The sequence below is a fragment of the Canis lupus genome, chromosome 5 (genome assembly GCF_048164855.1).
Source record: "Canis lupus baileyi chromosome 5, mCanLup2.hap1, whole genome shotgun sequence".
Lineage (NCBI taxonomy): Eukaryota > Metazoa > Chordata > Mammalia > Carnivora > Canidae > Canis > Canis lupus.
The window spans coordinates 5,292,829-5,316,039 of record NC_132842.1 but is presented as its reverse complement, the minus strand read 5'-3'; the positions used below and the strand labels follow the sequence as shown (position 1 = coordinate 5,316,039).

At 38.0% G+C, this 23,211-nt stretch overlaps 1 protein-coding gene across 11 annotated transcripts in view; it reads right to left on the bottom strand.

Moving 5' to 3' along the window:
• The window catches only part of ABI1 (abl interactor 1), a 136,012-nt gene that overhangs the window by 56,319 nt on the left and 56,482 nt on the right, over window positions 1-23,211 (bottom strand). For all 11 annotated transcript variants that reach the window (XM_072825296.1, XM_072825287.1, XM_072825292.1 and 8 more), the window contains exon 2: window positions 17,153-17,320. In XM_072825296.1, the coding sequence (XP_072681397.1) occupies window positions 17,153-17,182 (30 nt within the window). In that variant the 5' untranslated portion in view covers window positions 17,183-17,320. The remainder of the gene's footprint in view (window positions 1-17,152; window positions 17,321-23,211) is intronic.

Here is a 23,211-nt window from a genome sequence, read left to right as displayed (position 1 = left end):
CCTCTGCCTGTGTCTCTACCTCTACCCCTCTATCTCTCTCTCTCTCTCTCTCTGTGTTTCTCATGAATAGACAAAATCTTAAAAAAAAAAAAAAAGAAGACCAGTATTGAGTTATATCCCATGAAATTTCAAAACACCACAGCTAAAGATAATAAATATTCCAAAGGTTTTCAGAGAGAAAAAGACAAGTTACACATAAAAGATCTAAAATCAGAGACACAGGACACCTGGGTGGCTTAGATTGTTATGTCTGACTCTTGGTTTTAGCTCAGGTCATGATCTCATGGGTCATGGGATGAAGCCCTGCATCTGGCTCCACACTGAACCAGAGGGAAAATAATTTTCAGTCTAGAACTGAGAGCAGTAGAACATAGTGATAACCAGATTCTTTTCTTTTTCTTAAGATTTTGTTTTTTTAAATAATCGATACATCCAGAGAACCCACCACCCCAAGATTAAGTCACATACTCCACCAAATGAGCCAGCCAGGCACCCCAATGATAAGCAGATTCTAAAACCAGACCACATGGTCCAAATGCCATTTAATAGCTATATGATCCTAAATTAGTCACATAACTGTGTATCTATTTATCTTTAAGATGGGACCGTTCTGAGGATGAATTAATTTGTAGGTGTTCACATATATAAAAAGCCTGATACACAGTACTCACTATGTGAATGCTCTAGAAGCAAGAGTGCGTATAAAAAGGGGTAATACAGAACCTGACTTATCATTATAATCCTTTAGGTATATCTGAATGGCTTTTAACCACATTCACATATCACTAAAGAGAGGTAGGAAACTGTGAAATGAATTTCAATGGTAATAGCTGGGTACAGAAGAATATCTATATGCCTTTAGCTCAGATGAGACAGACAAAAAATAACATTTTATTGAAAGAGGACCACTGGACCAGACAGTCAAGAGGGGAGGCAGAATGTGGTGACAGAGATTCTTGGTTGGGGTAAGTAGCAGAGTAAACCAGGATAGAGTGGGGTCAGATTAAAGTTTAAAAAGATAAGTGTGTCGATAAGAGTAAAATTCAGTGTTCAAATTGATAAACTGTTTTTAATCAGACTTAATGGACCAGCTTCTTCAATGATGAGACCCACTGAGGTTTTTCAGGGTTTTTTTAGTGAGGCTTAATTAAAAGCATTTTAAGTTCAAAAATAATACGAAAATAAAAGTGAAAGACTTTACATTTTTAAATTTATTTTTTAAAGATTTTATTTATTTATTCATGAGAGAGACAGAGAGAGAGAGAGGCAGAGACACAGGCAGAGGGAGAAGAAGCTCCATGCAGAAGCCTGACATGGGACTCGATCCCAAGACTCCAGGATCACACCCTGGGCCAAAGGCAGGAGCTAAACCACTGAGCCACCCAGGGAGCCCCCAGACTTTACATTTTATTAAAACTCATTAGTACCTTGCTAATATAAGGAATGGCAAAAAAATAAAAAATAAATAAGGAATGGCAACTGGGGCAATATGGCAGATTAGATAACCTGAAAACTACCTAAACATTCTTAACAGACTGTGACATCTTTTTTTTTTTTTTAAGATTTTATTATTTATTCATGAAAGACACAGAGATAGAAAAGCAGAGACATAGGCAGAGGGAGAAGCAGGCTCCAGGCAGGGAGCCTGACGTGGGACTTGATCCTAAAACCACGGATCACACCCTAAGCCAGGGGCAGGTGCTCAACCTCTGAGCCACCCACGCATTCCAACTGTGACATCTTTTAAAAATTCATAGCCCAATGCTAAAGAGCGTAAAGAAAATCCTTAAGGGGAAGAAGGTAGGGCTAAAACCCAGAGCAGAAATATGGAAGAAGCTATTCTACAGAGACTTGCTAGCCACTAAGAAAGGGGCTACGGCTTTTATGTCAAATGGCAACAAAACATAAGGTCTCAGTTTGTTAAAGGTGGGAAAGCAGAACTCACGGGGCAAAAGGGACTTTTTAGATGTGATTAGGAGTCTTGAGACAAAGATTATCTGAAATTTCTGAGGCGGGCTCCTGTAATCAGAAGGGTTTTATAAGAAAAAGTGGGAGGCAGGAGAGTTAATGCTGATCAGAGTGACTGCCATGTGAAATGACTCAACTGGCCATTTCTGACTCAAAGACAAAGGAAGAGGCCACCAGCCAAAAAATGCATGAAGTCTCTGAAAGCTAAAAAAAAAAAGGCAAGAGAACAGATCCTGCCATCGAATGTGTCCAGAAGGAACACAGCCTGGCCCACATGTCAATCTTGGCCCAGTGAAACCCATTTCATATTTCTGACCTTTGTAACTATAAGATAGTAAAGTTGTGTGGTTTTAAGCCACTAAATTTGTGGTAATTTGTCACAGCTGCTTCAGAAAACACACACATGGGTGGGGTGGGGGTGAGAGGCAGCAGTTGTCCTAGAAAGTATAACATGTTTCTATGATGTCTTTAGGTTCAAAACTTTAAATAGTGCTGGACTGATGGTATCCCTAACAAAATCAGGAAAATATATATCTTCAGTTTATCTTGTCAGTTTAGTCCTCTCAGAGTAGACAGATATCAAAGACAAGATCTTTAGATGGGCTCATAATCAAAATTCATAAAACACATAAGGAAGTTAATTCACCATAACCAAGAAACAAAATACATCCACATACACACACACACACACACACACACACACACAAAAGGGGCTCTGAAAAATGTTAATCCAAAGAGAATGCTAGTCCAGAAAAAGAAAAAAAAAGAACAGATAAGACGAATAAATAGTACAAATTAATGGTGATTCATTTGACTCCAACTAGATCACTAATGACATTAGGTGTAAATGCAATAAATCCCCAGTTAAAAGAAATATCACATTTCTTAAAATCCAGTTATGCTTAGATAAGACAAAGCTTAAAAAAAAAAAAAACAGGAAGAAGACAGCAAATAGGAAAGATACAGTCTATATATATTAATATGTACAATATTAAGACAAAATAAACTATAATCAAAAAGGATTCCTAGAACAGTCCCTTCTTCTGTAATGATATATTTTATCAAAAATATTTTTAATGAATTAAAATACTCAATGAAGTTTTATAATTTATACTTTCCTCTTCAAAAAGAACAAACCAAAAGCATTAGAGGTTGCTTACATGTCAAGCTTGGTGAGAGGACAGTTTTAGAAAACATGAACACGTGCGACTGCACATAAAACTGCAGGTGGTGGGACACCTGAGTGGCTCAGTGATTGAGCCTCTGCCTTTGGCTCAGGTCATGATCCCGGGGTCCGGAGATCGAGTCCCGCAGATCAGCCTCCCCTGAGTGAACCTGCTTCTTCCTCGGCCTGTGTCTCTGCCTCTCTCTGTGTCTCTCATGAATAAATAAATAAAATCTTAAAAAAAAAAAAAAAAAAAAACTACAGGTGGCTAGAAAGGAAACCAGCTAAAAAGAAAAAAAATCTAATAGGCTTAAGAACTGTGATTCTGACTGCCTTCCTTGGATTCTCAAATTATTTCAGAGCTAAAACTGAGAGCTAAAATGTGTACAATGTTTTTAACCAAGAGGATTATTTTAAAAATAATAAATTCTGCCATAATTAAATACACTTACTTATGTCTTAGAAGTTCTCAAGTACCACTAGCAATTCAGAAGCCAAAGAATTTTTTTTGCCAAAGAATTTTTAAATACAATGTGATCTTAATGATAAAATATACCAAAAGAATTATTCCTGATTAGCTGAAATACAAATTTCCATGACAATGAATTTTGTTTGTCTCTTACAAAATAGTTTTAGGGATGTTATATGTGATGTACATGCCAGGTTCTTTATAGGTTGCCTCTGATTTTGAAGATTACTATGGATTTACAAGTCCCAAAACTTAAAAAATTTAGAAAAAGACTTAAAATGTAAACAAAAAAAGTTTCTTGAAAAAGTTAATAGGAGTAGATTTTTAAATAGGAAGCTATTGCATCCAAAAGGTCATCTCTAATTTATCTCCTGAATCCAATCACGAGGAAATATAAACATCCCCAATAATTGATACATTCTACAAAACTAGCTGTCCTATAATTTTCAAAAGCATCAAGGCCAGGGAAAGCAAGGGAAGACTGAGTAACTACTCCAGACTGAAGAAGGCTAAGGAGACATGATAACAGGATAACAAAAATGCTTCTGAATTGGATCCTATTCTTACAGAGCTACTAGAACAATTGGAAAAAAAATTTTTTTTTTAATTTCTACCCAAGGATTTTTTTTTTTAAGATTTTATTTATGAGAGAGAGAGAGAGAGAGAGACGCAGAGACAGGCAGATGGAGAAGCAGGCTCCACGCAGAGAGCCTGATGTGGGACTTAATCCTGGTACTCCAGGATAACGCCCTGGGCCGAAGGCAGGCACTAAACCGCTGAGCCACCCAGGGATCCAGAAAATTTATTTTTATTTTATTTTTTTAAGATTTATTTATTTATTTATTTATGAGAGAGAGAGAGAGAGAGAGAGAGAGAGAGAGAGACAGGCAGAGACACAGGCAGAGGGAGAAGCAGGCTCCATGCCGGGAGCCTGACATGGGACTCGATCCCGGGACTCCAGGATCGCGCCCTGGGCCAAAGGCAGGCGCCAAACCGCTGAGCCACCCAGGGATCCCCAAGGGATCCAGAAAATTTAAATGTAACTCGAGGATTAGATGGCAGCATGTGACAATGTTAATTACCTGATTTTGATTATTGTATTGTGGTTATGCAGTAGAATATTATACCTGTGTCTAGAAAATACACACCAAAGTATGCAGGGGTGATAGGCCAGCATACAGCAAGTTATTCTCAAACTGTTCAAAACAAAAAGTTCTTTGTCCTGTACTTGCAACTTTTCCATAAGTTCCTCCCCCCCAGAATGTCTGTTTTTTAATTTTTTTAAGTAAACTCTACCCACCAATGTGAGACTCAAACTCCTGACCCTGAGATCAAGAGTTACATGCTCTAACAACTGAGCCAGCCAGGCGGCACCAGTCCCCCTCCCCCACAAATGTTTTAAGTAATCTTTATTGCTGTTATAAAAAAAAATAGGATTTTTTTTAAGGTCACTGATTCAAAGGTATTTATTGATTTGTGGTCCCTCAATCTATGAAGGAACAGAGCCAAGTAAGATTTCTCTAAAAAAGAGGATATACTGATTTTTTTTCATCAACGAAACTTAAAAAGGGGATGACGCTGTTCCAAATTGGCAAATTCCAATGGCCCCAAATTCTCTTCATCACATGGTTCAGACACCCAACCGCTGAGCCACCCAGGCGTCCCAACCCAGGCCTTTAAAGACCTTTAAATGTCATTACAAAGATTTTAATAATTTTTTCCCTGCAGTCACAGATTTTTCAACCCTAATTTTTATTGTTCGATCCTAACTTCAAGTCACCTCATACACAGAAGCTCAATATGCAATACGAACAAAAGTAGCAAGGTCTTGTCTAAAGAGGAAATAGGGTACTTTAGTAGGACAACACAGGCTGAGACTATTTACCCAAAGTAAGGGCAAAGGCAGAAACAAGGCCAACTATTGAAAAGAAAACATTATCCAAATAATATATGCTGTGTTATACTGGACAGACTTTCAATCAGAATCTGACTAAATAATCCAACTAGAATAATTCAAGAAGCATTTACATACAAAGGAACTAAACACAAGGAATCCTAAGGACAGGGGAACGGAACAGAAGGTACAGGAACTACTAGCAGCAGGAGCAGCAGCACCCCTAAATCCAGAAAGGTAAGGGGCAGGAGAGCTTACCAGAATTTGGAAGAGAAAGTCACATAGAGAAAGCCACCTTGAGGGGAGTAATGATTTCCTCTGGGACACAGCCAACCCACAGGGAAGAAACCAGGGAAGTAAACATTCTGACCTTACCTTCCTTCCTGCTTCCTATGTTCTTGTGTTCCACACTGGCTGCACCCACTCTGAAGCCCGAAGTCACAGATGCCCATTGACATAATCCATACAGGTAAGCCTCCCAGAGCAAAGACCAGGGCAGAAGAGAGTAGGTTAGGAAAATCACACAGAAGTGATCAAGAAGATCAAACAGAAGTTATCTGTCATATACAACTATGCACAGAAGTATGAGGGAAGATCAAACCTAGCCTTCTGGAACCAGGGGGGAAAAAAGGGTTCCCCATGCAGGAACAATTAAGCAGAAGCTTAATGACTGAGCAGGGGTCAGCAGACAGAGGAAGCAGGGCAGACACTCCAAGCAAAGGCACGAGCCACTATAAAGGGATACTGCTACAAGAGCTAATCAATTAGGATGTCTGAAGCCCAAAGTAAGAGGGAAGAAAGGGAAAGGAATGAAGCTGGAGACAAGGAAAGACAAGATCATGCTTGCATGGATACCATGCTAACAAACTAGCCTTTATCCTGAAGGCAGGGTTTAAGGACTGACATAGTATCTGACAGAGGTGGATGTGGGTTTTCACGAAAGCAACAGACACAGATTTTTATTTTTTATTTTTATTTTTTTTAATTTCTCAGTTGAATAGCTCTTGCCTGGTCACCTCACAAGAACCTGCAAGGCAGAGCAGGACTGTGGAGAATACAAACACTAGGGGTACCTAGTTACTTCAGCCTTTTGTAATTCTCCACACTGACTTTTTCAGGGAACAGGAAGACCAAAACATTGTTAGTGATCACATTAAATAATTTATTTAAGGGGCACCTGGATGGCTTAGTCAATTAAGCATCCAATTCTTGATTTTGGCTCAAGTCATGATCTCAGGGTTGTAAGACAGCCCCATGCCAGGCTTCATAGCACACAGTCTGCTTGAGATGTTCCTGCTCTCCTTCTGCTCCTCTCCCTGCTTGTGCTCTGTCTATGCATACATATAAATAAATAAATAAAATGTTTTAATTTTTTAATTTCTTTTTATTTTATTTATTTATTCATAGAGACACAGAGAGAGAATGAGAGGCAGAGACACAGGCAGAGGAAGAAGCAGGCTCCATGCAGAGAGCCCGACGTGGGGGACTTGATCCAGAGTCTCGAGGATCACACCCTGAGCTGCAGGCGGCGCTAAACCGCTGCGCCACTGGGGCTCCCCTGTTTTAGTAATTATTTAAGATTCTGAACCAAAGCACTGATAATTCAAAATTCACACTAGGGTATATCCTGTGCTTGCTTCAGCAGCATATATACGCTAGGGTATATTCATGTTGTTTTAAAATGGAGATTTTCTTTTTAAGATTTTATTTTTAAGCAGTCTCTACACCTAACACAGGGCTTGAACTTACAACTCCACAATCAAAAGTCACATGCTCTACCAACTGGGCCAGCCAGACACCCCAAAATGGGAGAACTTTCTAAAAACAACACTGATACCTCCACCCTTTTTGCAAAGGACTATACATTTTCTGAAGTACCACACTGATAATTCAAAGACTTGAGGATCCACTCCTTGCCAGCCCTATGAAGACACTTGGGATACAATGATACACAAAACAGATAAGGTTCCTGTCATCATTTAACTTACCTGTAACAAAAGGAGCATTCAGTAAATAAGTATACAAATAAACATACAACAAATTTGTTATGTGCTATAACTAAAAGTAACAGGATGAGTTTTAACTTAGATTTAGAACAAAGATATTATTGGGGCTCTTTCCAAAAGCAACATCCACGGAGTAGACAGAGACAAAATAAAATCACAGTGGATTGAGACACATACATGTTTGGAGGAAAAAGATGCCACAAGGTGACAGATTCAAGTTCTTGTCCTGGCAACTGTCAAGAGAAAAGATAGTACCTTGAGGGTATGGTAAGGAAAGCTTTTTAATTTTTTAATTTATTATTTTTTTTAGGAAAGCTTTTTTATGATGGGTAAAAACAAACATGCTTGCAGGTTGATTGGAAGGGAGAGTACAAGAGTAGCTGCATGTAAGAGCTATAGATAACAGATATGATGTCTAATATCAACATTTTATATACAAGTGTTAGGCTAAATGCTTTATGTACAATTCTTTATATAATCTCTAAGGCCACCACAACTGTCCAAATATAAATAATGAGAAAACTAAACTCAAAGAAGTTAGGTAATTTGAACACATTATTTTTTTTTTAATTTTTATTTATTTATGATAGTTACAGAGAGAGAGAGAGGCAGAGACACAGGCAGAGGGAGAAGCAGGCTCCATGCACCGGGAGCCCGATGTGGGATTCGATCCTGGGTCTCCAGGATCATGCCCTGGGCCAAAGACAGGCGCCAAACCGCTGCGCCACCCAGGGATCCCTTGAACACATTATACAGTGGCAGAATTAAGATTCAAACCCAAGTCTTTATGACTCCAAAGCATACCATACACCACATGGCCTTATCCATTCAACAAAGACTTTTCAAATCACTTTTTTTTTTCTCAAATCACTTCTTTTTTCTTTTTTTTTTTTTTTTATTTTTTAGTAATCACTACACCCAATGTGGGGCTCAAACTCACAACCCCGATATCAAAAGTCATATGCTCTACTGATTGAACCAGTCAAGCGCTCCTCAAACCACTTTTTTTTTTAAAGATTTTATTTATTTATTCATGAGAGACACAGATAGAAGCAGAGACACAGACAGAGGAGAAGCAGACTCCATGCAGGGAGCCTGATGTGGGACTTAATCCTGGGACTCCAGAATCATGCCCTGGCTGAAGGCAGGCGCCAAACCGCTAAGCCACGCAGGGATCCCCCTCAAACCACTTCTTAAGTGCCAGTTACTATGCACTGAGCAACAGAGATGAATTAAACACGCTCTTTAGAGAGTGATGGAGGGAAGACATGAATACCTCAAGTCACTGACAAAAGGAGGAACAAGTTAGATGGCATAGCACAAAGAAGCAGTTACTCTACCCTGAGCTAGTCAGTGAAGACTTCAGGTGGTACATGTTAAGCAAAAGAGACATGACAAAGTTAATGTTATGTCTTAGTCATAACAGATTATGGAAAGGCAAAGAGGCACAAATTTACATGCTGCATCTGAAACACTTCAAGAAACTGAACATGGCAGGAATGTGTTGAAAGGTGGAAGAGACCAGATTGAAGAGCCTTTTAATGCCATGCTGTGGAATCTAAAGTTGAAATTACAGGAAGTGAAAAACATTTCCAGGCTTCAAAACAAGATCAGACTACTATGAAGACTCAAACTGATTAGAAGATTCAAGTCACAGCCTGGTGAAGAGCTTACAACCAACCAAAAGGATAGAAGATCTGGAAGGAGACCCCCAAACTACCCATATATAATCAAGCTAGAAGAAAGAAGGGGTTCCAATTCTCTTTTTGAAAAAGGTAGTCCTTACTCTAAGTAAGATGAGAACAGTCCCTTGTTATATCATTAATTAGGATAGAAGGAAAAAGTCAGCAAGCCCAAAGTGTATGATCAACAGGGAGGAAACTGGAGGTTGCTTCCTCAGCATCACAAACAGAATACTTGAGGCAGAAGATGGACTTAGATGATTCCCTTCTCTAAAGGCATACTGAATAGAGGCAGGATAAGCCTGCTGCTTACTATGAAAGCAGAGGGCCTCCAATTTCCAAAAAACACGGTCTCCCTTTTGCTTCAGGGGCTTAATCACACCCGTCAGCCATCTGACAATGGTTCAGGAACAGTAATAACTTTTTCTGCTAAGCATGTTGCTCAATCCAGGAGCTGTACAATTCCAGTACTAAGCAGATATGAGAAACAAAAAAGAAGCGAAAGGATACTATCTATTCTCCTAACACAACAAAAGCCATTATTCAGCCTCTTCAATGAAACTAAATCAAAGGGAAACGAAGTATAATTTAGAACTTCAGATTTATTTTTCCAAGTTGACCTCCAGGTACATGCCCCATTCCAAACATTCCATCACACATCCCAGTCACCCCTAAATAAGACATCCATGTCTGTGTTTGATGTCATTACCTCAGACTGGAATGCATTTGTACTCCATGTCACACAATAAATGTAAAGACTATCTTCAAAACCCAACTTAAATGTCACTCCCTAGATGCCACTCAAACTATATGCCCACAAGACTTTTTACTCTTTTAAAATGTTTATTAAGTATTTCCATCCACTATATTTAATAGTATACATATACAACTCCTCCCAAGTGAAATTTTTTAAACAAAGCCTTAGTCAATGACAGGTTTAGTTTAAAATTCTTGGTTCTAGAATTTTAAAAACTGAGTATTTAAAACTGAATAATATAATCTGTTATCTTTCAAAAGCCCCAACTACAATGAAAACATAATGCCAACAGTAAATGCAGCAATTGGTATGTGTCTCAAGTGCTAGTGGGGTGCAGTGCAGATAACATTGATACATGCTATAAGACTAGCTCACTTGGGGCACCTGGGGGGCTCAGTGGTTGAGCAGCTTGCCTTTGGCTCAGGTCATGACCCCAGGGTCCTGGGATTGAGTTCTGCATGGGGTTCCCTGATGGGAGCCTGCTCTTCCTTCCGTGTCTCTCATGAATAAATAATACAATTAAAATAGGAAATTTCAGTTATCTAAAAAGCTAAATACTCTTCTATAGAATTACCAATTTGAGAAATATACTTCTATAAATATACTACACTTTAATTATCAGTACCTGAAAAACAGTTTTAAGAAACATTGTATAAATTATATCTTTTGATCTTGTGTTCTATGGCAGCAAAAACGGTTTATAAAACAAACTGAAAAAGCAATCCTCAAACTTGAGTTTTATATAAGCTTCAGTATGAACAGAACTAAATCACAGGTTCAATCATGAAACAAATACATTATTTTTTTTTTAAGATTTTATTTATTTGGGCAGCCCGGGTGGCTCAGCGGTTTGGCACCTGCCTTCGGCCCAGGGTGTGATCCTGGAAACCCAGGATCGGGTCCCACATCGGGCTCCCTGCGTGGAGCCTGCTTCTCCCTCTGCCTGTGTCTGTGCCTCTCTCTCTCCCTCTGTGTCTCTCTCACGAATAAATAAAGAAAATCTTTAAAATAATAATAATTTAAAAAAAAAAGATTTTATTTATTTATTCAGGAGAGACACACACAGAGAGAGGCAGAGACACAGGCAGAGGGAGAAGCAGGCTCCACGCAAGGAGCTTATTGTGGGACTCGATCCCAGGTCTCCAGGATCACACCCTGGGCTGCAGGAGGCGCCAAACCGCTGCGCCACCGGGGCTGCCCACAAATACATTATTAACTGTTGGTTCTTACTAATTTATTTCAGGCCATAAACCCTCAAATTTGATATCTATTGTATAATAAAGAATTTGACTGGCCTTTGTCCTTGTTCCTGGGAGGAAGCTTACAATTCTTTGAATTTCCCCAAGGATAGGGGTATCTTTGTTTATACTAACAAGATAGCTCAGGATGGGGGCTGGTCACGAGAAAGAACCAACTATGTGACTAGTATTGAGGCTTTGAGTCAGCCCAGTTTTTGAGTAGGGAAGGAGGGCTGGCCATGGGAATTTAGTCATATGGCCGATGGTTCAATCAATCATGTCTACATGTGAAACAAACTCTGGACACCAATGCTCAGTAGAGCTTCTTGGTTGATGAACAACACACTAATGTACAGGGTAGGTGATATGCCCTGATTCCACAGGAAGAGGACCGTCAAAGCTCTAAAGCTCTGTGTTCAGAACCATCCCAAACTTGGTCCTGTCTCTTCATTTGGCTGGTCTTAATCTGTTTGTTTTAAAATAAAACTATAACCATAAGGATAGCATCTTCCTGAATTCTGAGTCATTCTAATAAATCATCACACCCCAGGCAGAGTTGTGAGACACTCCCCCTGGCAAAGATCTGTGACCACTTGGTCAAAAGTGTGGGTAGAATGGGAATCCAATTTGCCACTGGCATCTGAAATGGGAGCAGTCTTGACTCTAGGTTAATGTCAGAATAGCATTGCAATAAACCAAGCTATGCCATAATACCAAACCTCTAATGGAGCTTGTTCCATCATTTCTTACACAAACTAACTTCTATATGCTGAGATATAGAAAGAATAAAGCCATAAACTTGTATAATTTGTATCATCATGCAATTTGCATCATGCAAGCCCCATTCCTTACAATTTCTGGTTCAGCAAATCAACCTCCAGAAAAACTAGTTAAAAAAAAAAAGTTATTAAAAAGTAGCTGGAGAAAGTGATATCAAATCACATGAAACTTTAAAAAAAAAATTGAAACAGAAGTTTGTATAACACAACATGAAGGGTCAGCAGAGTTTTTCTGAACAGAGTATAAATATTTTAGGCTTCACAGGCCATATGGTGTCTCTCATTAACTACTGAACTATGTTATTGCAGAAGTGAAAACAGCCATAGCAATATGTAAACAAAAAAAATGCTACTGTGTTCTAATAAAACTATTTTACAAAAATAAGAAGAGGACTGAATTTAGCCCACGTAGATAATCATTTACTGATCCTTGCACTAAATTATTTATTCAAATAAACATTCAAATTCATGGAAGTTCTATCTGATGGCATGAAGCGCTAGTGTCACACCAAAAATTAACAGTCTGAGAGACAAGTTAATACATTTTCTTAGAAGAAAAAAACCAACCTGAATTTGTAAAGGACAAAAGCTATACCAGAAATATTTGTTACAGAGTATTTTTCTTTAACCTCAAATTTTTCAGATAATGTCTAAACATAATAAAATTCAAAAACTCCTTCAACTCACATGGAAGCATGTATTATCAGGCACTGTGCTAAGTGCTAGAAGAGTCCCTGGCAGAATAACCAATTTTGAAACAAATGTTTATCCATACAGCAATTAAAAGAATTTTATTTTAGGTAACAGAAAGATAAAGTCTAGTGCCAAGGCAAGGTGTAGTCCTTCAACTGCTACAAATAAACATTTATATGTTCTGCACCATGTACTTATGTTAAGAGAAAAATCTGTATTACTACACCTTTACTATAGCTTGTTCCTCTATAAATCTATATTGTTAATAACTATTATTAAAGCAAGAATGCCAGGGATCCCTGGGTGGCTCAGCAGTTTAGCACCTGCCTTTGGCCTGGGGCGCGGTTCTGGAGTCCCGGGATCGAGTCCCACGTCCGGCTCCCGGCATGGAGCCTGCTTCTCCCTCCTCTTGTGTCTCTGCCTCTCTCTCTCTCTCTCTCTCTCTCTCTATCATAAATAAATAGATAGATAGATAGATAGATAGATAGATAGATAGATAGATAAATCTTTTTTAAAAATAAATAAAGCAAGAATGCCTTATTAATCTCAACTAATAAAAAATGTCCTCCCTCCAAAAAGGAGGTGAAGAATTCTCCCTAAAACATGATTGTTGAATCTTAATATGTACAAGAAAAATGGAGGAAAGTTAGCAATTGATTAAGTTGTATGTCAGTCTTAAAATAACAAAGGTAAAGATAAAAAATACTATTTCATAATAGAACTTGGCAGGAAACTAGAGGAATTTTTCATGTTTTCTTCATGGTTTTAAGATATTCACACAATTTTATAATACTCTTTAAGAAATGCAATTTTATTTTTTTTTAATTTTATTTATTCATGAGAGACACACACAGAGATAGAGAGAGAGAGAGAGACAGAGACAGAGACACAGGCAGAGGGAGAAACAGACTCCATGCAGGGAGCCTAACATGGGACTCCATCTGTGGTCTCGAGGATCAGGCCCTGGGCTGAAGGCAGCGCTAAACCGCTGAGCCACCCGGGCTGCCCAAGAAATGCAATTTTAATCCAAATCATGAAAACGTCCTGAAATTGTGACCCAGGCTGAAATCAAGAATCAGAAGCCCAACAAACTGAGTCATGCAGGTACCCCCTCCCACCCTCGTATAAGGACATTTGCGATGACATTTATAGCATACCTGGATAATCCAGGATAATCTCTCCAGCTCAAGATCTTTAACTTACATCCTTAAAGTCTTCTCTGTCATATAAAGTAATACATTTCCAGGGATTTAGACCTGGATATCTTTAGGGACCATTACTCAGCCTACTACCATAGTTCATCTTAGAAATATTAGATGTATATATATAAATCCATTAGAGGGGATCTCTGGGTGGCTCAGTGGTTTGGCTCCTGCCTTTGGCCCAGGGTGTGATCCTGGAGTCCCGGGATCAAGTCCCGCATCGGGCTCCCAGCGTGGAGCCTGCTTCTCCCTCTATCTGTGTCTCTGAGCCTCCCTCTCTCTCTCTCTCTCTCTCTCTCTCCTGCGTCGGGTTCCCAATGTGGAGCCTGCTTCTCCCTCTGTGTCTCTACGCCTCTCTCTCTCTATCATGAATAAATAAATAAAATCTTATAAATAAATAAATACATACATACATACATACATAGGAATACTGAATAGGACAATTAATATAATTTTATCATGGTAAATGAGCCAATCAAATGATTGTCACTGAAGCTCCCGGCCATTGAGTGCCAACTCAACGTATCATACTTTCTCATTTACTTATTTTTTATTTTTATTTGCATGCTTTCCCATTTTTTTTAAGATCTTTAAAAAAAAAAAACTCATGAAATATCTTTAAGAAACTGGTTGAGGAAACCTAAAATAAATACCAACAGGCCATTAGGGATCAGCAGAAGTCCTATCATATTATGGATAAGTTCAACAACAACAACAAAAAAAACTCATAAAAGTCAGTAAGGATGGACCAAGAATTGTACAACAAAGAACCAGAAAAAAACTATAGGTGGAGTTAGATTACAAATTTGGAAGATTTTTTTTAAATGGAAGCATGATGGCCAGTATATGATACCAAAAATACATATCATAGACTAAACAGTAATAACCCCATAATGCAATGGTTTTCCAACTATCGTCCAAGAATTCCCAGGGTCCCCAACATCCAGCCTTTTCAAACTATATATCTGTAAAAGCTAGACTTTCTTCATATATTTCAAACAAAAAAACAAATGACATTAAACTCAAAAACAAGTATGAGAATTATCTTTTATTAAATAAAACATTAAAAAGATGTGCAGAAATGTAAAAATACCACTCTTCTCACAAATTTTTTTGTTTTGGTAAGAGTTATTTTTCATTAAAATGTTATTTGTATTAACATGTAATGGGTGTATTTATTGTTAAATGAGTTAATTAGCACTTTAAAATTTATCAGTTTTAATTTCTGATATGATAAATACTGGATGATCTACCCATATAAACCAAAACCCTTGCATTCTCAATAATTTAGGATTCTAAGTGCACCTACGAACAAAAAGTGGGAGAACTATAAGAACACTGATCCAGTTAATACCTCTACTGCAGGAACTCACTCCATCTCCCCAGTGCCTGGCCAAACTACATCTGCCTAGATAGTCAAACCTAGGTTTACCAATGATAAAGAAAACTCTTTTCATAATAATAAATTCATCAATAGTACATTACGAACCTAAGCATTTACATTATGTTAATAACATAGCTCCAAAGTAATTTTTTAAAAAGATTAAAATTTAAAAAAAATCACAAACTAGAGTCCAAGAATACAACTTACCTTCCTCAACAATTAATAAAACAAGTAATCAGAAAATCAGGAAGGATATAAAAGAATTGAACAATATTATCAACCAACTTGATCGATGATTTTTACAGAATATTCCACCAAAATGCAGTAAAATATACATTCTCCTCAAGGGCACACAAAACATTTACCAAGAGAGACTATATCTGGGTTATGAAACAATTCTTAATAAATTTGAAAGGATTCAAATTATATATTTTCATACTACTGCTGAATTAAATTAGAACTCAACAGCAGAGAGATCTTTTGAGAATCTTGAAATTTTTCTGAATAGCCCCTGGGCCAGAGAAGAAACCAAAACCAAAGTTAGAAATTATTTTGAGCTGAATGAAAATGAAGGTACAACATATCTAAATTTATGAAATACAGATAACACACTATTTCAAGGGAAATTAGGTGCTCAAAGACATCAGCTTTTACTTTAATAAAGCATAAAATAAGAGTAAATTAATTCCAAAGAAAGGAAAAGGAGAAGAAATAATCAAGTAAAATAAAAATCAACACAATAGAAAACAGAAAAAAAGTTCAGAAGATTAATGAAACTAGAAGCTGAGGACTTTTTTAGAATATCAATAAAATTGATAAACTAGCCATACTAACCAGCTTAAAAAGAGAAAAGACAACAATTAAGAATATCAAGAATGACATGTGATATCACTATAGATTCTACAAATATAAAAAGGATAAGGGCATGTTATTAACACTTTTATGCAAATAAATACAACAACATAGGTGAAAGGCCAAATTCCTGGACAAATACAAAGCTTACTCAAGAAGAAACAGATGAAGAGAACTGTCGTATATCTACTGAAGACATTAAATATATAGTTAAAACTTCCCTGTCAAGAAAAACTATGTCCAGATAGCTTTACTGGTAAATCCCACCAAACATTTAGAAGGTAGCAAGTATCAATTCTAAAGACACTTTTCCATAGAGGTGAAGAGGAGGGAATATTGTCCAATATATTTGTAATGCCAGCATATATATATATATATATATATATATATATATATATATATATATATAAAAGAGAGTATGTATATACATGCATACGTGTGTGTGTATATATATATACATACTCCACGTGTGTGTGTGTATATACACATGTGTGTGTATATATATATATGTGTGTGTATATATATATGTGTATATACATATATATACACACACACACACACACACACACTCCACAGTGACAGAAATGTCTGAGGACAGGGGATAGAAAGATGAATAACAAAGAAGTATGAAAAAATTGGGAGGGTGGGGAGTGTTATCTTGAATGTGATGATAGTCTCCTGGGTAATATGTGTATCAAAATTTATAAAATTGTATGCTTTAATTATATACAATTTATTTTACCTCAAAAAAAAAAAAAGTCTTTCACAGTAGGATAACCAGTAACGGTTCTACAACAATGCGAATATACTTAATGCCAATGAATTATAACTAAAAAATGGTTAAAATGGTAAATTTTACATTATGTATATTTTACAAACAAAAAAAAAAAAGAAGAAGAAGAAGAAGAGTATGTAAACTGGATTCAAACCTGAACCTAAAATAACTACAGTCATTAAGATGAGTAAGGAATCCATATTTCCAGGCTATCTACCTCTTTGATTATGCAGCTTCTATTCTTCCAGCTGATTAAATGTGAATGTACAGCTTTTTACAAGCTGTTACCTGTGAGATATGATTGATGGAAGACTCCATTCTCCGAAGCTGAGAGGCTTGGATATCCAGCAACTGGAGTACATTGTTGGCCAATGCATTTATTTGATAAGCAACACTAGCTAGGGATTGAGTTGTGTAGGCTTTGGTCTCTTCTAAAGCTTTCCTCTTGTCTGCAGCCTGAAAATAAGAACAAAAACAATCAGTACTTACTTAGGTTAATATTCATTAAACATGCATTCTATAGAAAGGCAAAGTTATATTTTTTAATGGAAAGATCCAATTGAATCAAAAAGCTTATAGGACCACTCTGATGATAGTCTCAGGACACTGGGGGGCCCATAGCAGAAATCCCTATCTGCCAGGTGGGATCCACTGCCTCGAGTGGCCAATCCACTGAGGTCCACTAAGGCAGCCATCAAGTGACCATCATCAGAGGTACACAGTACAATTGGTTCTGAGTGGCCTAAAGCCCCTCAAACCACCAACTTCTCACATTATATCTTTAGGATCTTCTGTCAGCCCCAAACTCCCAACCCACTGTTGAGAATATACCTAAACTACTCTGTAATACTGCTGCCTCAGCATCCACTTTATGTGGCTAAGTGCCTAGAGGGGCCTTGAATTGACACTACCTCCTCCCACAAGTACATGCCCTAGATAATAGCCCTCAGGGTGACAAGTAAATATACGTTCCAGATAGGATTCCCCCAAATCCCCGTGATAAACAATCTCTCCTGTCTTCCAGCTCCTTCTTCTTCTGTCTCCCTTATAAGACCACCTTGAAGCTTATTAAAACCCTACAGTTTTTGGTTTGAACTGACCAATCCAGAATTAGCCCAGAAATCCCAGAGCACTGGACCTGAGGACCCTAATAAAGCCATGTACCCCAAGTCCTGCAGCTCATTGCCTGCCCACACCCTGCACTGAACTCCCCCTGGGTCCCCTGGAGACATCATGTTGTGTACCTCCAGGACCTGTGAGTAATAAACTTCTATATTCTACTTTCCCTTTTTCCCGTCTTTTATTGAACTGTGGCTCACCATCTATGGGCTTTACTTTACAAATGTTAACAAAAAATCTCAACACCTACCAACAATGATATAGATTAAATTCATTCCATCTTATATTTCTGTTTACATTAATCAACATCAGAATCCCAACCTCCCTGTTATCCGTTATAACTACATCTCTCATCTCCACAAAAACTACTCTGAATGTTATAAACCAAACCTTTACCACCTGTTCTTCCCAAAGTCCTACACATAACTCAGTCTTTTGTTAGATATGTTTTACAAATATTTCTCCTAGTCAGTAGCTTACCTTTTCATTATTTTAACAGTCTTTTGTTGTTGTTGTTGTTTTAAGATTTTATTTATTTATTCATGAGAGACACAGAGAGAGAGATAGAGAGCCAGAGACACAGGCAGAGGGAGAAGCAGGCTCCAGGCAGGGAGCCTGACATGGGACTTGATCCCAGGTCCCCAGGATCACGCCGCGGGCTGAAGGCGGTGCTAAACCGCGGGGTCACCAGGGCTGCCCCTTTAACACTCTTTTGAAGGGAAACTTTTTCTTTCAATGAAGTCCAATTTATAATTCTTTCTTTTATATTTCATGATTTTTGCATCCCATTTTTAAAAATCTTTGCCAAACCTAAGGTCACTAAGATTTTCCCGCATGTTTTCCTTCAAAAGTTTTGAAGGAAATAACCTATAGGCTAACATTAAAAGTATCATTCTAGGCTAGAACCCTACATTATTAAAAGATGTCCTATATGGAAAACAGAGCATATATTCAGAACATATGCTACAGCATTAGCCTGTATAATAACATTTCAAAGAAAAATATGACTTAAATTAAAAGTTCTTTCTCACTTTGAACCCTTCCTTAAAGTCTGCCAAGAGACTTGAAAATAATTTGCTCTCTTCGAAAAACATCAATTTCTTCCTGCCATAAATGCAAGAAGTTTAATGACCCTACTCAGGTAACAAATGGGGGGTCAGTCTCATATGTACTTAAAAAAAAAGTTTTTCTGCCATTTTGCTTTTGTATCTTTCCCTTTCCTCCCCCTTTCTAGGAATGTCACATCGTGTCTTTTAATAACATTTCTTTCTTTTAATAACTTTTAACTTACCTCTAATCTAAACCTCCCAGAAACTTTTCCAAAGTCGGAATTTTTCCCATCGAATATTTTACATGTTTTTCCAATTATTTAATGGAAGTAATTTCATGAAAATCCATTAAAAAAAACCCTAAATCTACAAAAATTACTCTATTTCAATGACTCCACAAACCAGCTACTGTGAGATGCACCATTTTTATGTATTACTAGGAAAAACCTGTCAATTGAATTGTGTCCGAATGCTTTCTTATAAAAAATTACTTTATACTTATAGGAAATACTTTCTCAGATTTACCTGGATGGTCACTTTATGTCAGTGTTAATCATAAAGAAATAAAATTAGTTAGAAAATTCATACTCAATGTTATCCAAATTCCAGAAAAAAAAAAAATCCCTTTTTTAAGGGGGTGGAGGGGCAGAGGGAGAGAATCTTTTTTTTTTTTTTTTTTTTAAAGATTTTACTTACTTATTTGAGATAGAGAAAGAGAAAGAGTGCGTGCAAGCACACACACATGCAGGGGAAAGGGGCAACAGGAGAGGGAAAAGCAGAGTCCCATCTGAGCACAGACCCCCAGATCATGATGTGAGTCAAAATCAAGTCAATACTTAACCAATTGAGCCATCCAGCCATTCCCAAAAAAAACTCTTTATCTTTTGTACAATGCAAGATCTAACCAAAGATTTTCCAAAGCTATAGTCATGTCTATCTAGTTTCCTTAAAACTTAAAAAACCTTTACCCTTCAACCCTGACCTTTTTGATGTTCAAAACAGATGTTATTTTAAAAATCCAAACCAGATGGGGCACCTGGGTAGCTCAGTTAAGTGACTGACTCTTGGTTTTGACTCAGGTCATGGTCACAGGGTTGTGAGACTGACACCCCGTTAGGCTCCACACTGGACATCTGTCTGAGATTCCCCCCACCCCGCCCATGCCCCGTTCCTCCCCCTGCTTGAGCTTGCACACGCACACTTTTTCTCAAATAAGTAAATCGTTCTTATAAATAAGTAAATAAAAAAATAAAATCAAACCATTTTTTTATAGAAACTCCTATAAACTAGATTATTTCCTTATGACTAGATTCTGATTAAACAAGGTGGCAAGAATACTATACAGGTGATGCTGTGAACTTCCCACTGCAGGTGACACAATATCTTTTAAGATAAGGCTCTATCATTATTTCCAGAATTTTCTTACAAGTTGCTAACATATCAATTTTGCAAATTCTGATGCTACTGCTAACTTAATCTTACCAGAAGGTGTCAACCCCCAAAACTGCCTGAAGGTAAAACCCAGGACTCTAGCCTTTCCTCAAATGGTCCTTATATATCTGTTAACAGGCCACAATAATCCAGTTAAACCACCAGCAAAAACAACCAAGTTCCCACAAGTACAGACAATGAATACTACTCTGGCAGACAGCTTTTAAATTGTAAAATGCATCCCAATTTCAGAAATGTTAAAATGTGGGGGTGAGGAGGAAGTTTCTTAGACTTGATTAAATACAGAATATAAGGAACACTTATTGGTCTAAGGGCCCTTTAAAAAAAAAAAGGTATATTAATGTTAATAGGAAGAATTTAAAATGTCAAGTTTTTTGTTGTTGTTGTTTTGTTTTGTTTTTTTAAGATTTATTCACTGATGAGAAACACAGAGAGAGAAGCAGGCTCTATGCAGGGAGCCCGATGTGGGACTTGATTCTGGATCCCGGAATCATGCCTTGAGCCGAAGGCAGATGCTCAACCACTGAGCCACCCAGGCATCCCTAAAATGTCAGGTTTTAATACCTATAAAAGGAAAAGTTTTATATACCATAGGGTACACAAAACATCTACTTTGCTGAAGGCCAATCTAAAGTTTGGTTTGAGGGATCCCTGGGTGGCACAGCGGTTTGGCGCCTGCCTTTGGCCCAGGGCGCGATCCTGGAGATCCGGGATCGAATCCCACGTCAGGCTCCCAGTACATGGAGCCTGCTTCTCCCTCTGCCTGTGTCTCTGCCTCTCTCTCTCTCTCTCTCTCTCTCTCTCTGTGACTATCATAAATAAATAAAAATGTAAAAAAAATTAAAAAAATAAATAAAGTTTGGTTTGAGACCTAAGAAACTTTCCAGGAGAAATCCATAATCATTTTGTGGAGAGGAATGAAAGGATGAGAGGGAGAAAAGAGCACATAGGCCAAATGTTGGTTCACTATTAACAAATAAACCCATTAAGCATGGAGTCATGCAATACCCAGCTACCACTGAAAGGATATAATTTTCTCCAACACAATTCCCATTTCAAGAGAAGTGAAAAGTAATTAAAAAGAAATCCTACTAGGTTATGGCAAATATCGAGCAAAAAGAACAAACTGCTTGCATGGCAATTCAGATTGAAATATAGTTACCATAAGCTTTAGCACAGCTCCTCGTTTTACCACCTGCCATTTAAGCAACTGCTAACTGGCCTACCAGCTTCTAGCAAAAAATCTAGAAGTCTCTGCTGCCTCTTACATCACAGTTTTGATAGTCAAGGAAGGAGAGTTGTGGCACACTCTTCTTTAATTGAAGAACAACAATCAACAGCTAGCATACTCATTATATAAAATTCAAAATTCAACCCTAATATAGAATATGTTTTTAAACCATCGCAATTTATACCCCCCAGGGTATTTCCAATAACTAGATCATCAGATTCTAAAATTTTTAATTTTGCCATAATTACAGCCTAAGTCAATGACACCCCAAACTAACTCCTTTACCAGTCAGTACTATACTACAGGACTTTTATTTTAAAGAAACAGGCTGGGATCCCTGGGTGGCGCAGCGGTTTGGCGCCTGCCTTTGGCCCAGGGCGCGATCCTGGTAGACCCGGGATCGAATCCCACATCGGGCTCCCGGTGCATGGAGCCTGCTTCTCCCTCTGCCTGTGTCTCTGCGCCTCTCTCTCTCTCTGTGACTATCATAAATAAATAAAAATTAAAAAAAAAAAAATTTAAAGAAACAGGCTTAATGGAAAACCTGTAAGAACCCAGTTTTCAAAAGACCAACTACATTTTTTTTTAAGATTTCATTTATTTTTTTTTTTAAAGATTCTATTTTATTTACCCATGAGAGATACAGAGCGAGAGAGAGAGGGAGAGACAGGCAGAGGGAGAAGCAGGCTCCACGAAGGGAGCCTGACGTGGGACTCGATCCCAGGTCTCCAGGATCACACTGTGGGCTGCAGGCAGGGCTAAACCACTGCGCCACCGGGGCTGCCCAAGACTTTTATTTATTTGAGAGACAGCACACAAGAGAGCACATGGGAGAGCATGAGTAGGGAAGAGAGAAGAGCAGGCTCCCCACGGACCATGGAACCCGACATGGGGCTCGATCCCAGGATTCTGGGATCATGGCCCAAGTTGAAGGCAGCCACTTAAATGACTGAGCCACTCAGGCACCCCAGAGCAACTACATTTTTTTTTCTAAAATTTATTTATTCATGAGAGACACAGATTGAGACAGAGGTAGACACACAGGCAGAGGGAGAAGCAGGCTCCCAGCAGGAAGCCTGATACGGGACTCGATCCTGGATTCTAGGATCACGACCTGAGCCGAAGGCAGGCACCCAACCGCTGAGCCACCCAGGCATCCCGAACAACTACATTTAAACACAAAATTAGTTACATGTTTAAATATTATTGGCAGAATATATCTCATACTTAGTCCAAGATACTAGCTTCCTTCCATTAATTCCATGTTAACTAATTATATTCTCAGATATCTTTCTTCTTTAAAGAATTACAATGAAAGGGGTGGGTGGTGGGTAGGGGGATAAGGATTAAGAAGTATACTTGTTTTTTAGGCTTTAAGATTGCATTTATTGATTTTATAGAGAGTGCATGCATGTTGGAGCAAAGAGAGGTGTAGAGGGGGAGGGAAAGGGAGGAAATCTCAAGCAGATTCTACACTGAGCGTGGAACCTGATGTG